We start from the raw sequence: 13,801 nt of genomic DNA, 5'->3' as shown, positions 1-13,801 counted from the left end.
ATTACACATCTGGTATCAACCCCATTTATTACCCCGTTAGCCAACGCACCAGGGCGCGGGATGAGTTGGGGCGAAGCGCCAGGATTGGCGCATCTAATGGATGCGCCACTTCTGGGGCGGCTGCGGCCTGCTATTTTTAGGCTGGGAAGAGTCCAATAACCATGGCTCTTCCCACCCTGAGAATACCAGACCCCAGCTGTCAGCTTCACCTTGGCTGGTGATCTAATTTGGGGGGACCCCATGTTATTTTTTTTTTTATTCTTTATTTATAAATAAAAAAAAAAACATGGGGAGCCCTCCAAATTGATCACCAGCCAAGATGAAGCTGCCAGCTGTGGTTTGCAGGCTACAGCTGTCTGCTTTACCCTGACTGGCTATCAAAAATAGGGGGGACCCCACGCCATTTTTTTCATTTTTTTTTTTTTTTTTTATTGGATAAATACTAAGCTAGGCACCCTTTAGTGCCACATGAAAGGTACTAAAGGTGCCAGCTTAGAATATGCTGGCGGGGGTAGGACGTTCTATATATTTGACATCCCTTCATCCATTGACGCTTTTTAGGCTGTGTGTCCACAATCAGGGTTTGCAGCGTTATGGGCGCTGAGTGTTTTCCCTGCGTCCATAACGCTGCGTTGTGCAGTAGAAGCACAGTGGAAGGATTTTTGGAGATCCCATGCCCACTGTGCTTCTTTTCTCCGCAGCATAAACTGACCGGTAGCGTGGCTTCCCGAGCCTCAGCATGTCAATTTATGCTGCGGAGACGAGTGTTCTCTGCAGGTAGAATAGAGCTAAAGTCCACAGCAGCCTGAACCCAAATCGTGGGCATGGGCAGCTGCAGGAAGGCTGACACTGTGTACTAGACGCCGTGTCGCTGGATCATGGCCACATAGCCTTAGGCCCCTTTCACACGTCAGTGATTCTGGGACGTTTGTGCTTTTTTTTAAACGTACCAGAATCACTGACATACGCAGACCCATTATAATGAATGGGTCTGCTCACACATCAGTGATTTTTCACTGCACGTGTCTCCATGCGGCGTACCCGCGTGTGCGTGATTGCCGCACGGAGACATGTCCATTTTTTTCTGGCATCACTGATGTCCCACGGACCACGCAGTGGTGTGATCCGTGAAACACGTGCCAGAAAAAAACGTGCTTTTAAAATAAAAAACATTTTTACTCTCCCGGCGTCCAGCGATGTCCTCTGCAGCCCGTTCTCCCTGCTGCTTCTGAGCCGGCTCATTATTGTCGCGCATATTCATGATGCACGACACAGCCAACCCGGAACCAGCTGCTGCGGGGGTCAGCGCCGGCCGGATGCTGCACCGCGGGAGCGATCAGCACCATGGAGAGCGGGAGCGGGCGCAGGTGAGTTAATCTCTAAGTGCAATCACGGGCCACGGAGAACGGAGCCCGGATTGCACTTAGACAACCCACGTGTGCCGTGATTCACGGCACACGGAGGGACATGTGCGTGTTTTACACGCCAGTGAAAAACGTCAGTGTTTTCACTGACGTGTGAAACGGGCCTAAAAGTGAGAATATTGTTGCTACAGCAACATTTTGGGTGAAGTAGCTGTGGATTCAAAATGCTTAATATACTCCTGAATAAAATCCTTGATGGGTGCAGATTCCAAAATGGGGTCACTTGTGGGGGTTTTCTGACGTATAGGTACCTAAGGGGCTTGGTGCGCGAAGTTTATTTCAACTTTTCCAAAATTCAAATGGTGCTCCTTCCATTCCAAGCCCTCCCATTTATCCAAACAGAATGTGGAGAAGGAAATGACATCACAGGTTTTTTTTTCCAAAGGTCTGTGTTCAACCAACTTTATTATCACTGACAAGTCTTAAAAAACGCACCTAGAAAAACGCATGAAAAACGCATGAAAAACGCATGAAAAACGCATGAAAAACGCATGCGTTTTCGATGCGTTGTTTCTCAAAAAGCATTGTTTACAATTCTCCCCTCTGCCAGAGGGTGCGTTTTTTTCCGCGCGGAAAAAAAAGCAACGTGTGCACATACCCTTACCCCTGCTATAATAATCCCACGCCCGGAGAACCACAAGGCCCTGAGACAATGTGGTCTGGTCACCTTACTCAGTACCAATGATCTGACTGCCATGTTGTTGACTAATCGGCAGGACCTCTTGGATCAGGCATTTTCCTGCAGCACAACGTGTTGATGACGTGTAATTATATAGTGTAGAGATCTGAGCGTTCAATATTCTAATTTTTATGGTTTCAAATCTTTAGGAACATTTTACAATACTGAAGCCTATATGAAATATGCAACATGCCGTGCTTGACCTGAAAACACAGCAAAAATCAGCACAAAAATTGTAAGGCTAGTTACACCCAACTCCTGAACACAGTATTTTAAAAAAAAGATGTAATGTGAATTTAGAAAGGAAAAAAAAAAAAAATAAAAAAAAAAGACTGCCGCTAATTCTATGAAACTGTAAAGGCTAGATCTCCAACAGTGCACACTCGCAGCAGATATCGGATGTAATATGCTAATGAGAACAGGGCCTTAGTCGTATACTCCACAAATCTGGTCTCTAGAAGAGAGGCAAGAAGAAAGCCATTTTTGAAAACAAGCCATAAGAAGTCCCATATGCAGTTTGCAAAAAGCCATGTAGGGGACACAGCGAGCAAGTTGAAGAAGCTGCTCTGGTCAGATGAGACCAAAGTAGAACTTTTTAAGCTAAATGCAAAACGCTATGTGTGAAAGAAACCCAACACTGCTCATCACCCTGAAAACACCATCCCCACAGTCACACATGGTGGTGACAGCATCATGCTGTGGGGAGGCTTCATCAATCCTTCACACTTCACAAAAACCTGCTGCTACTTCGTGTAGGTACATCACATAAAATACATTTACGGTACTTTTGTGGCTATAATGTGAAAAGAGTGGAAAAGCTCACAGGGTATGAATACTTTATTTAAAGCACTGTATGTATCTATCATTGGTAAATAAATAAGCAGACAAATATTGTCCTATCCATGATTCCTCAAAGCATAAAAAAAAAAATAAATAAGTGCAAGAAAATGGTACATAAAAGTTGTGCACTAATTAGCCACCATACATTGCAGGTCTTTAACAAACGGATATAAGCTTGTATTGTTCTGTATAGTTTCCTAATGCCTGGTCATGGCCAAGAAAAACAGGACAAGAAAGAACGCTGCTCTATAGTGCTATAAATCCTCTGTGACATAGATGCCATAGTCAGGAAAGCATTGCTATATGAGGGGTTGTTACCTGTCCACTATAGTATATACACTCTTGCTAAACAGTGGTAAGTCCCCCATAGTCATCAACACCAATATACTGCCTCAACGCTGCGATCCAGGCCTCAGAGAATGCCATTTACTGTTCTACAGCCTCCTGATTAACACATGGAGGCGATGAAGGGAATTTTGTTTACTTACCGTAAATTCCTTTTCTTCTAGCTCCAATTGGGAGACCCAGACAATTGGGTGTATAGCTATGCCTCCGGAGGCCACACAAAGTATTACACTAAGTGTAAAGCCCCTCCCCTTCTGCCTATACACCCCCCGTGCTCACGGGCTCCTCAGTTTTGGTGCAAAAGCAAGAAGGAGGAAAAAATTATAATTGGTTTAAAGTAACTTCAATCCGAAGGAATATCGGAGAACTGAAACCATTCAACATGAACAACATGTGTATACAAAAAACAGGGGCGGGTGCTGGGTCTCCCAATTGGAGCTAGAAGAAAAGGAATTTACGGTAAGTAAACAAAATTCCCTTCTTCTTTGTCGCTCCATTGGGAGACCCAGACAATTGGGACGTCCAAAAGCAGTCCCTGGGTGGGTAAAAGAATACCTCATAATAGAGCCGTAACCGGCTCCGTCCTACAGGTGGGCAACCGCCGCCTGAAGGACTCGCCTACCTAGGCTGGCATCTGCCGAAGCATAGGTATGCACCTGATAGTGTTTTGTAAAAGTGTGCAGGCTCGACCAGGTAGCCGCCTGACACACCTGCTGAGCCGTAGCCTGGTGCCGCAAAGCCCAGGACGCTCCCACGGCCCTGGTAGAATGGGCCTTCAGCCCTGAGGGAACCGGAAGCCCGGAGGAACGATAAGCCTCGAGAATTGGTTCCTTGATCCACCGAGCCAGGGTTGACTTGGAAGCTTGTGTCCCTTTACGCTGGCCAGCGACAAGGACAAAGAGTGCATCCGAGCGGCGCAGAGGCGCTGTACGAGAAATGTAGAATCTGAGTGCTCTCACCAGATCTAACAAGTGCAAATCCTTTTCACATTGGTGAACTGGATGAGGACAAAAAGAGGGTAAGGAGATATCCTGATTGAGATGAAAGGGGGATACCACCTTAGGGAGAAATTCCGGAACCGGACGCAGCACCACCTTGTCCTGGTGAAAAACCAGGAAGGGGGCTTTGCATGACAGCGCTGCTAGCTCAGACACTCTCCGAAGCGAAGTGACTGCTACTAGGAAAACCACTTTCTGCGAAAGGCGTGAGAGAGAGAGATATCCCTCATTGGCTCGAACGGTGGTTTCTGAAGAACCATCAGCACCCTGTTCAGATCCCAGGGTTCTAACGGACGCTTGTAAGGAGGTACGATGTGACAAACCCCCTGCAGGAAGGTGCGCACCTTTGGAAGTCTGGCTAGGCGCTTCTGGAAAAACACAGAGAGCGCAGAGACTTGTCCCTTAAGGGAGCCTAGTGACAAACCCTTTTCTAATCCGGATTGAAGGAAGGCCAGAAAAGTGGGCAAGGTAAACGGCCAGGGAGAAACACCCTGAACAGAGCACCCCGCCAGGAATATTTTCCACGTCCTGTGGTAGATCTTGGCGGACGTTGGTTTCCTAGCCTGTCTCATGGTAGCAATGACCTCTTGAGATAATCCTGAAGACGCTAGGATCCAGGACTCAATGGCCACACAGTCAGGTTCAGGGCCGCAGAATTCAGATGGAAAAACGGCCCTTGAGACAGCAAGTCTGGTCGGTCTGGTAGTACCCACGGTTGGCCGACCGTGAGATGCCACAGATCCGGGTACCACGACCTCCTCGGCCAGTCTGGAGCGACGAGGATGGCGCGGCGGCAGTCGGCCCTGATCTTGCGTAACACTCTGGGCAACAGTGCCAGAGGAGGAAACACATAAGGGAGTTGAAACTGCGACCAATCCTGAACTAAGGCGTCTGCCGCCAGAGCTCTGTGATCTTGAGACCGTGCCATGAACGTCGGGACCTTGTTGTTGTGCCGGGACGCCATTAGGTCGACGTCCGGCATCCCCCAGCGGCAACAGATCTCCTGAAACACGTCCGGGTGAAGGGACCATTCCCCTGCATCCATGCCCTGGCGACTGAGAAAGTCTGCTTCCCAGTTTTCTACGCCCGGGATGTGAACTGCGGATATGGTCGAGGCTGTGGCTTCCACCCACAGCAGAATCCGCCGAACTTCCTGGAAGGCTTGCCGACTGCGTGTCCCGCCTTGGTGGTTGATGTATGCCACCGCTGTGGAGTTGTCCGACTGAATTCGGATCTGTTTGCCTTCCAGCCACGGCTGGAACGCCTTTAGGGCAAGATACACTGCCCTTATCTCCAGAACATTGATCTGAAGGGAGGACTCTGTCTGAGTCCAAGTCCCCTGAGCCCTGTGGTGGAGAAAGACCGCTCCCCACCCTGACAGGCTCGCGTCCGTCGTGACCACAGCCCAGGATGGGGGCAGGAAGGATTTCCCCTCCGACAGAGAAGTGGGAAGAAGCCACCACTGAAGGGAAGCTTTGGCTGCCCGAGAAAGGGAGACGTTCCTGTCGAGGGACGTCGACTTCCTGTCCCATTTGCGGAAAATGTCCCATTGAAGTGGGCGCAGATGAAACTGCGCAAAAGGAACTGCCTCCATTGCTGCCACCATCTTCCCTAGGAAGTGCATGAGGCGCCTCAGGGGGTGTGACTGACCATAAAGGAGAGATTGCACCCCTGTCTGTAGTGAACGCTGTTTGTTCAGCGGAAGCTTCACTATCGCTGAGAGAGTATGAAACTCCATGCCAAGATATGTCAGTGATTGGGCCGGTGTCAGATTTGACTTTGGAAAATTGATGATCCACCCGAAACTCTGGAGAGTTTCCAGAGCAATGTTCAGGCTGTGTTGGCATGCCCCTTGAGAGGGTGCCTTGACAAGTAGATCGTCTAAGTAAGGGATCACCGAGTGTCCCTGAGAGTGTAGGATTGCCACCACTGTTGCCATGACCTTGGTGAAAACCCGTGGGGCTGTTGCCAGGCCAAAAGGTAGTGCCACGAACTGAAGGTGTTCGTCCCCTATGGCGAAGCGCAGGAAGCGCTGATGCTCTGGCGCAATCGGTACGTGGAGATAAGCATCCTTGATGTCTATTGATGCCAGGAAATCTCCTTGGGACATTGAGGCGATGACGGAGCGGAGCGATTCCATCCGGAACCGCCTGGTTTTCACATGCTTGTTGAGCAGCTTTAGGTCCAGAACGGGACGGGAGGATCCGTCCTTTTTTGGCACCACGAACAAGTTGGAGTAAAAACCGTGACCCCGTTGCTGAAGAGGAACCGGGATCACCACTCCTTCCTCCTTCAGGGTGCCCACCGCCTGCATAAGAGCCTCGGCTCTGTCGGGGGGTGGAGATGTTCTGAAGAAACGCGTCGGAGGACGAGAGTTGAACTCTATCCTGTAACCGTGAGATAGAATGTCTCTCACCCATCGGTCTTTTACTTGTGGCAGCCAGGCGTCGCAAAAGCGGGAGAGCCTGCCACCGACCGAGGATGCGGTTTGAGGAGGCCGAAAGTCATGAGGAGGCCGCTTTGGGAGCGGTTCCTCCGGCGGTCTTCTTAGGACGTGACTTAGACCGCCATGCATCGGAGTTCCTCTGATCTTTCTGAGGCCTTTTGGACGAGGAAAATTGAGATCTGCCCGCAGTCCGAAAGGACCGAAACCTCGATTGTACCTTCCGTGGTTGAGGTCTGTTTGGTTTGGACTGGGGTAAGGATGAATCCTTTCCCTTGGATTGTTTAATGATTTCATCCAATCGCTCACCAAACAAGCGGTCGCCAGCCAATGGCAAACCGGTTAAGAACTTTTTGGAAGCAGAGTCTGCCTTCCATTCGCGTAGCCACATGGCCCTGCGGAGTACCACCGAGTTGGCGGATGCCACCGCCGTACGGCTCGCAGAGTCCAGGATAGCATTAATGGCGTAGGACGCAAACGCCGACGCCTGATTGGTTAAGGACACCACTTGCGGGACAGATGTACGTGTTACTGCATTAATCTGCGCCTGACAAGCTGAGATAGCTTGGAGTGCCCATACGGCAGCGAATGCTGGGGCAAAAGACGCGCCTATAGCTTCATAGATGGATTTCAACCATAGTTCCATCTGTCTGTCAGTGGCATCTTTGAGTGAAGCCCCATCTTCCACTGCAACTATGGATCTAGCCGCCAGTCTGGAGATTGGAGGATCCACCTTAGGACACTGAGTCCAGCCCTTGACAACCTCGGGGGGGGAAGGGATAACGTGTGTCCTTAAGACGCTTGGAAAAACGCTTGTCTGGACAGTCTCGGTTTTTCTGGATTGCCTCTCTGAAGTCAGAGTGATCCAGAAACATATTTAATGTACGCTTTGGAAACCTGAAACGGAATTTCTCCTGAGAAGCAGACTCCTCAATTGTAGGAGCTGGGGGAGAAATATCCAACACCTGATTGATGGTCGCTATAAGGTCATTCACTACTGCGTCACCTTCAGGCGTATCTAGGTTGAGAGCGGCTTCAGGATCAGAATCCTGATCTGATACCTCCGCTTCATCCTCCAGAGAGTCCCCCTGTTGGGACCCTGAACAGTGTGATGAGGTGGAGGGATCTTCCCAGCGACCCCGCTTGGTCGGCCTGGGACTGCGGTCCGTGTGAGAGACCTCATCCTGGGACCTATGGGATACCCCAGGGGCACTTTGCTGTTCCAATTGAGGGGGACCAGGGGTCAAGGATTGGATAGAGCCCGGGGCCTGAATCACCGGTCTGGACTGCAATGCTTCCAGTATTTTAGCAGACCATTTATCCATAGTCTCAGACAGTTTGTCAGCAAAGGCTGCAAACTCCGTCCCTGTCACCTGGACAGTGGTAGCAGGTGGATCCACCTGGGCCACCAGTCGCAGAGGCTCCGGCTGAGTAAGTGCCACAGGGGCCGAGCATTGCACACAATGAGGGTCAGTGGAACCTGCCGGTAGTACAGCTGTACATGAGGTACAAGTTGCAAAGTACGCCTGTGCTTTGGCACCCTTGCTTTTTGCAGATGACATGTTGTCTCCTCTGAGAACAACCAGGAGGGTATATAGCCAAAAATCAACAGAGCGACCGTACAGTGCAATGTATAGCCTATAAGTATGTATATAATATATATATATATATAATATATATATATATATATATATACACACACACTTCGGTACTCAGTGGGGCCAGCACCATAGGTGCTGCTTACCGACCGCTCAAAGCAGTTGTGTGGTCACCGGATTCCCTGCCTGGGTCTCCCTGTGTTGTCTCTCCTCTCCAGCGTCTGAATCGCTGACAGGAATGGCTGCCGGCGTTCTGTGGGGAGGAGGAGATCGTGGGCGTGCCCAAGAAAAGTGCGGGAATCCAGTGCCCCACTGTACTGAGTGATGAGGGAGGAGGATACTAATGTATGCTCCAGCCCTCCGCTGACGATCCGTGCAGCGTCCCGCCCCTTCCCTGACTGGCAGGCCTGTGGGCGGGAATAAACGACACTAGGCCGCAGAAGCCGGGGACTAAAGTTATAAGCGCGGCCGGCAGTAAGCGCGGCCGCGCGGTAGTCCCCCGGCGCACAAACACACCCAGCAGTGCTGGAAAGTGTCTGGCACAAGCGCTCCATGTCCGGCGCACTAACACACCCAGCCGTGCTGGAAAGTGTCTGGTATAAGCGCTCCATGTCCGGCGCACTAACACACCCAGCAGTGCTGGAAAGTGTCTGGCACAGGCGCTGCATGTCCGGCGCACTAACACACCCAGCCGTGCTGTAATGTGACTGGCACCAGCGCTCCATGCGCGGTCCCCACGGGGACACAGAGTACCTCATAGTAGCAGGGCCTTGTCCCTGACGATACTCAGCTCCTATCCTGCAGATTCCCAGGGGCTGCGGAGGGAGCACGGTCCCAGTGCCTAGAGACCGGTCCTGGATCCCACTTCACCCAGAGCCCTAAGGGATGGGGAAGGAAAACAGCATGTGGCTCCTGCCTGTGTACCCGCAATGGGTACCTCAACCTTAACAACACCGCCGACAAAGTGGGGTGAGAAGGGAGCATGCTGGGGGCCCTGTTATGGGCCCTCTTTTCTTCCATCCGACCTGGTCAGCAGCTACTGCCGACCAAGCTGTGGAGCTATGCGTGGATGTCTGCCTCCTTCGCACAAAGCATAAAAACTGAGGAGCCCGTGAGCACGGGGGGTGTATAGGCAGAAGGGGAGGGGCTTTACACTTTTAGTGTAATACTTTGTGTGGCCTCCGGAGGCATAGCTATACACCCAATTGTCTGGGTCTCCCAATGGAGCGACAAAGAAATATATTTTTAAATTTGCACTTCACAAACTGCTAGGTAATAGTAGAAGATTATGACAAGAGGCTCATACCATAGGGTATATGGAGGATTGCCTTAAACTGATGGTCTAGGATATAAAATGTCCATTCTCAATTTTTCATTACACCTTAAACACTTTTGTAATTAGCTATATTATAAAATAACCTAAACTTGTCCCTCCCTATATCCTGTTAATCCCTTGACATTTTTTTTATTTTACTGTACTTCCTGTGACATTTTGCTTGAGAGCAGTCTCAAGTGCGACGTCACAGGAGGCTGGGGCTGCACTCACTTCCCCGCAGCGTCCATCACCCCTTCTAAAACAGGACGTCATTAGGAGGTAGCGCTGCATATACTTACTATAGCTTCTTGTGTCTCTGGTCCATGTGATAGAAGCTGTGGGAGAGAGGCGTGTGCAGCGCCAGCTACCAGCTTCTATATCCACAGCCGCATCTTCTGTGTAATATGTCATCAGGGAGTGGAGATGGAAATAGTGAGTGACAGCAACGCTGTCCCACAGTACCTAGCAACACCCTCGGATGAGGATTCATTTGAGGGTGGAGATCGAAGCTTAGGGGGTCACGCTAGTGTCACTCAGTGCATCCATCACCCCCTGATGAAAAAAAAACCAGAGTGCTGACACTGCACTCACCTCTACCACAAAATCTATCACCCAGGATCTAGGATGTCTTTAGAAGGCAGCGATGTAAGTAACTGTAGTAAACAACTGCAGCACCATCCCTGACGACATCCTGTTCCAGGAGGAGCAGTAGATGCTGCAGAGAGGCAAGTGCAGCCCCAGCCTACTGTGACTTAATGTTTGACACTCCACTCAAACAAGGTAATTGGAGGGAGAAAACAAATAAATAAAAATTTCCCAGTTACCATATCTTTTGGTGCTGGTGTTAAGGGAATCTCCCAGGACCAGAATTCCCAGATGGTCAACTAGCGATTGTGGAGACAGTCGCTGCAGAGAGGTGGTCATCAACCCTCACCATCATTAAGCTCGTATGCAGACTTGTGTGTCACAACTACAGATAAACCCTGTGTGGTTCCGGAGCCAAAGCCATACTCTCCTCTTTCGAACACAAGGGGTCTGTGGAAGGGCGTAGGAGTATAGGGTCAGCCTGCACAGGGTTAGGATGTAGCTTGTTGCCATGGCAACACATTTTGTCTATAGGTCGTATGCTGACCAGTCTATCCTTAGTAGACGACTACAACCTAACCCTGTGTAGCCTGACTATGGTCATACTCCTTTCCATAGGCCCCTTCTTTTTGCTGGCCTGCCGAATATAAGTTACAAAGAAGGAGAAAGCCGGAAGGGAATATGGCTCTTGGATCAGGCAACGCGGAGTTTATTAAATTTCATTGATACATTAAAAATGGACAGGATCGCTGGAGTAACATGTGCCTCACTCATTAAAAGGGATTTCCAAGTTTGTATTAAAACTGGCCCTGAAGACAAAAAAAAAAATCATACGTGGCAGTATCATAAGCACACATTATATATATATATATATATATATATATATCACACACATACACTCACACTCTTTAGCCCACTGAGCACACAGGATTTCTTCTCTAGCCTCGGTGAGCTGAGAATAATCTTTCCTCCGGTCACAGCTCTGACACCTCACCAGTATGTGATTACAGTACAGCTGCTCTGACAGTTGGGACACAGGTCTCAGGAGCTGTGATTCTTCACTATGAAGCCCGTCCTGACAGGCGAGTAGGACCGGCTGCTGTCTGAATTACATGATGGGGCCATTTTATCATATTCTTAAAGAAACCCCATTGAAAGGCACCTTATTTATTAAGTGGCGGGTGCATCTCACAAACTGCTGTGCGCCTCTGGCAGCCAGGTCAGCAATAGAGACGAGCGAACCCGAACAGTGAAGTTCACTGTTTGCACCGAACACAAACCTTACATGCAAATCAGCGCTCGAGTTCATAGTTTCGAGGCTTTACGTATGCAAACCACTTGAGCGAGCAACGCAGTGCTCGGGTACACTCGGTGCTCGGCCCAGTGCAAGCCGCCTGCAATATTTGAACGGCTTGCGCTGTGGGTAACAACAGCATGATCGGATGTAGCGTGCACCAAATTAAAAAAAAAAAAAACACTCCACTACCACGGAATTATTCTATTATGGCTGACGTCTTGTGGGCGGAGATCCGAACTGCCCAATTAGTGACTTCCAATGGGGTAGAGGTCAAGCCCATGAACCCGCCGCACTGAACTTCTATGGGTTCCCTCATCTGGTCAGCTGGAATACGTTACACCATTAAAGTGTTATGACGTTTCATTACTTTGACATGCGGGGCAAAGCATTGACCCCTTCCTGTGCTGCACAGTCATATTGGCATAGTGGGTTAGAACTGGCATGAAGTGTCGCAATATTTTTGAGCAAATTGCACAAACATTTTGTGGCTTAGGATGTTCTACACCAGAATTCTGTAGTAAACACTGAAGATGCATGAACCCATGGAAAAGCGGTTCTGCACGTGCAGCTGAACCGTACCTTGTATTTGGCACAAACTACAATGGAAATCACTGATTGGCAGTGCGGGTCTCGGCCCACATAGAGCCAGCCATAAGGCTGCTTTCACACTTCCATTGTTTTGCATCAGTTACAATCCATCGCCTTGAGGAATTACGGTATCCTGCAAAATATTTTGCAGAAATCTGTTTTTTCCTCCTAGTCTTCCATTAGCGACAGATTGTGACCGCCGCGTGATGGATCAGTCGTTTACTGACTGAATGTCAGGTGGTAGGAACGCACATTAACGTTTTTTGTGTGCAGTGGATCGTTTTTCTACTGTGAGCATGCGCACAGTAAGAAACCCTGATGGACTGTAAATTCAGTTCCAGTGGCCAGAATGATCAGCTGACGGCTCACAAAAGCCGGCCGCCGGGCAAACAGCTGACGGCTCACAAAAGCCGGCCGCCGGGCAATCAGCTGACGGCTCACAAAAGCCAGGCAAACAGCTGACGGCTCACAAAAGCCGGCCGCCGGGCAAACAGCTGACGGCTCACAAAAGCCGGCCGCCGGGCAATCAGCTGACGGCTCACAAAAGCCGGCCGCCGGGCAATCAGCTGACGGCTCACAAAAGCCGGCCGCCGGGCAATCAGCTGACGGCTCACAAAAGCCGGCCGCCGGTTAAACAGTCACATCAGTTTTGCTACTATCTGCAATGCATCCGTTGCATCAGTCACACAACTGATACAAAACAACGGAAGTGTGAAAACAGCCTAAGAGCAGCACTTACGGGGCTGTTTTTTTTTCCTTTGTTTTTGGCGCACACAACAGCCAATCCTGCTGTTACCCTCAGTACAAGCCGATCAAACACTGCAAGCGGCTCGCACTTGGCTGAGCACAGAGTGCACCTGAGCACAGCGATGCTCGCATAAGTGAAGTTCATGCGTAAAGGACCAGAACCCGAACTCTGGAGTTTTGGGGTTTTTTTGGGGAAGGGGCTTTCCTAAAAGTCTGTGTTCGGCTGAAAACCAAACTTCGGGTTCGCTCACCCCTAGTAAACATTTAAGTGGATCGGTCCATTGTTGTCTATTGCTATCTATGAAGCAGGTCTGAGAAAGTCTGACCATTTTATACAAAAAAGTATTTACACAAGATGGTAACCAGCTACTACAAAAATTCCAGGGGGACAAGGATTAAACACCATAAACCGATGCTTTACTCACACTAATACTGGTTTCCCTGCGATCCTGGGATGTCGGAGAACCTCCGCCACAGTCTCCTTGGTTTCTTCCATCCTGTCGACATCACTGGAATCAATAACAAACACCACTCCATAGGACTCGGCGTAATAGTTCTTCCAAATGCCACGGATCTGCTTGCCACCGCCGAGATCAAACATAGTGATGTCAAATCTGCCCTGTCGAATGTCGGCCTTGGAGAAGCCCACCGTCGGGGCCACGTCTTGTGGAGATTCTGTTACAAAAGAGCAATGGTCAAGAATGCAGACCCCGAGTTCCAGGAACAACACATCATGAGGACACGGGACGTCTCGGCTAGCCGCGGGAAATGTTGACAGAACAAGGTCTCCTGCTGGACTTTAGTTTTGTCTCTATAAAATGTTTAACACTTTCATTGCCATTGTCACTATAGTAAAACATTTGACAAGCTCTTCAGTAAACATAAAAGGAGTAGTCCTATTTTTAAGCCCTAACCACTTTTGCAATTTGCCCTCTAATTAAA

At 49.6% G+C, this 13,801-nt stretch overlaps 1 protein-coding gene across 2 annotated transcripts in view; it reads right to left on the bottom strand.

Annotated features, from left to right (window-relative positions):
• The window catches only part of ARL13B (ARF like GTPase 13B), a 140,810-nt gene that overhangs the window by 110,375 nt on the left and 16,634 nt on the right, over nt 1–13,801 (bottom strand). For both annotated transcript variants that reach the window (XM_075335121.1, XM_075335122.1), the window contains exon 4: nt 13,285–13,534. In XM_075335121.1, coding sequence (XP_075191236.1) covers nt 13,285–13,534 — 250 coding nt within the window. The remainder of the gene's footprint in view (nt 1–13,284; nt 13,535–13,801) is intronic.

Source organism: Anomaloglossus baeobatrachus, chromosome 2 (assembly GCF_048569485.1).
Source record: "Anomaloglossus baeobatrachus isolate aAnoBae1 chromosome 2, aAnoBae1.hap1, whole genome shotgun sequence".
Taxonomy (NCBI): Eukaryota; Metazoa; Chordata; class Amphibia; order Anura; family Aromobatidae; genus Anomaloglossus; species Anomaloglossus baeobatrachus.
Note: the sequence above shows the minus strand (reverse complement) of the source record. Positions and strands in the feature narration are given on the sequence as shown.